The sequence below is a fragment of the Atta colombica genome, unplaced genomic scaffold (assembly GCF_001594045.1).
Source record: "Atta colombica isolate Treedump-2 unplaced genomic scaffold, Acol1.0 scaffold116, whole genome shotgun sequence".
In the NCBI taxonomy this organism is placed as follows: domain Eukaryota; kingdom Metazoa; phylum Arthropoda; class Insecta; order Hymenoptera; family Formicidae; genus Atta; species Atta colombica.
In genome coordinates, this window is record NW_017259202.1 from 64,508 (window position 1) to 66,836 (window position 2,329).

At 28.9% G+C, this 2,329-nt stretch overlaps 1 protein-coding gene across 1 annotated transcript in view; it reads left to right on the forward strand.

The window, feature by feature from the left end:
• The first annotated feature begins 128 nt into the window (after nt 1–128).
• LOC108694133 (dolichyl-diphosphooligosaccharide--protein glycosyltransferase subunit 2) overlaps nt 129–2,329 on the forward strand; it is an 11,855-nt gene continuing 9,654 nt past the window's right edge. The window contains exons 1-2 of the mRNA XM_018203433.1: nt 129–219; nt 1,516–1,724. Coding sequence (XP_018058922.1) covers nt 210–219; nt 1,516–1,724 — 219 coding nt within the window. The 5' untranslated portion in view covers nt 129–209. The remainder of the gene's footprint in view (nt 220–1,515; nt 1,725–2,329) is intronic.

A 2,329-nucleotide genomic window follows, 5' to 3' on the forward strand; every position in this document is an offset into this window, starting at 1 on the left:
GAAAAAATTTTTTATAGGCAACTAATGATCTTCTATTTATTAGTATTAGACCGATACGTTACTGAAGCTACATTGGATGCGCATGTGTCTGAACCGGCTCGTCTAACAAACACTGCGTGGTATAGAGCTAAAGAGAAGGCCATTTTGTTTGAAAGTCCAACGTGGCGGCCGGAGCAGTTCGATAGACAAGTATCGGTGTATAATTCATAATGGTTTTCTGTAAGTATTGCGCGAGAATGCCTTTATGCGACTTTAAATATTCGTTTTTTATCTGCTTTTAAAGGTAGTCGAAATTACTTGTACAAAAAAAATTTGAAAATAATACTTGAAACAATACGATTGGTTTTTCGAGTCGCGTATGGATACGTACGTATATCGTTTTTACAGTTAACGATTTATTATGTACAAGTGTTCGTTTCATTAACATATGTTGCAGTAAATTGTATGCTTTTTGAATCATTCAGAACAATTCCGATAATGATTATCTTTACTTGATGTTTTTTACCGCTGATAATCGCTTTTTTGCCTGATATGATAATTGTTTCGAATTTTTGGAAAATATATTTAAAAATATGTTTTGTAGGACGTGCATTCACACAGATTTATGAGTACACCTGTAGGAACATGTTTGATATAAATTAAATAGATCAAAAATAAACAATCAAAATAGCTATTTATGTATTACATAGGTTTACAATGAGTCTGTAGTCTTAAAAAGTTGGCTAATTAACTTTATCGAATTCGAAGTAATTGTAACTTGCTGATTATCTTTTAGGGCCTCAGCACAAGAGTGGCAGTAACTGCTCTATTTTGTAATTTTTAACAACATGTTGATATTGTTATAGCTGCATTCTATTTCACGCGTGATGCGCATCATTTATCCTTGTTTAACATTCTGTGAATAACAAGGATAAATAATGCAGTACACATATTGTGCATGAAACAGAATACAGCCTGTCATCATTATTCCAAATATTTCATATAAAAAACTTTAAAAAAACTGCAATGACACATAATGATATTGACAATCGTTAAAAGTTACAGAATAGGACCCTTAAATCGTGAAACATGAGTCGTAGTCGTAGAACAACACTCAATGGCTAAATTCAATAAAACATTTATTTTGCAATTGTTGGAAGTTTTCTTTACGCTGATTGGATTACACTTTTAAATCTAATAAATTAAAAGAATAATCCTATTTCAGCAAACAATCATAAAATGATTGCACAACAAAGTTGCATTCAAAATCATCCAGATGTCATTTTATCTTTATTCATGAATGTTAAATAAGGATAAAAGAACATCTGAGTGCAGAATAGTTTTGGTATAATTTTGAATGCACAGCCCAGTTGAATTTGTTGAACGCACTCAATGTTTTGGTCAATCTATAACTCTGTTCCATGATTTACATCAGTTATAGTCTTTGTGTTTGGGATTATCTTATGAAAAATGTCTATACATATTTTTAAACATTTATAAATTTTGTTTCTAAAAACATAATTATCTATTTTTTAGTTTCTATGCTACCATTGATATTGGTAGCATTATGTTCAAATTATGCATCCTCAGAAGTCATACAATCAACAAATTCTTATTTGTCTATGGCTGACAAAGCACGTTTGAAAAATATCCTTGAAACGGGATTTCAATTAGATGATGTACCATCGGTATATTATACTGTCAGTGGATACAAATTACTTGGACAAACTATATCAAAAACTGATGTAAGCTACTTTTTTCATCTTATGTATATTTGTGTGTGTGTGTTTGTGTGTGTGTGTGTGTGTGTGTGTGTGTACAGGGTGAACTTTAATGGTTGAACCAACATTTTATCATGGAAGATAAATATTTAATTATTTCACTTTCTCTTACATGTCTCTTTCCTATTGCAATCAATAATTCAGTGTCTATGATAAAACGTTGGACTTTTAAGATTCACTCTGTAAATATACAAGATGTTAGTTATATACTCTAAAAGAGATGATTTCTCACACTAATCAAGAAAACTTCATATAACTGTATGTTCAAAACGGTTTAGTTTGAAATGAATACTTTGTAAATCTCTAAAAATTATCAATTCAAAGGTTTTTTTGACATTGTATCAGAATATTAATAAGAATTAGAACCATGTACATATTGTTTATATTTGTAAAAAGTAGTAAACAAAATATATTTCGTAATTATCATACAAATTTTTTTTCATTTGTTTAGGTCGATATTCTAATTTTTATAAGATATTCAAATATTTTAAATATCTTAAGAATGCAATTACAATTATTTAATTTATGAAATGATATTGCTTTATATTTATTATATATATATATTTATT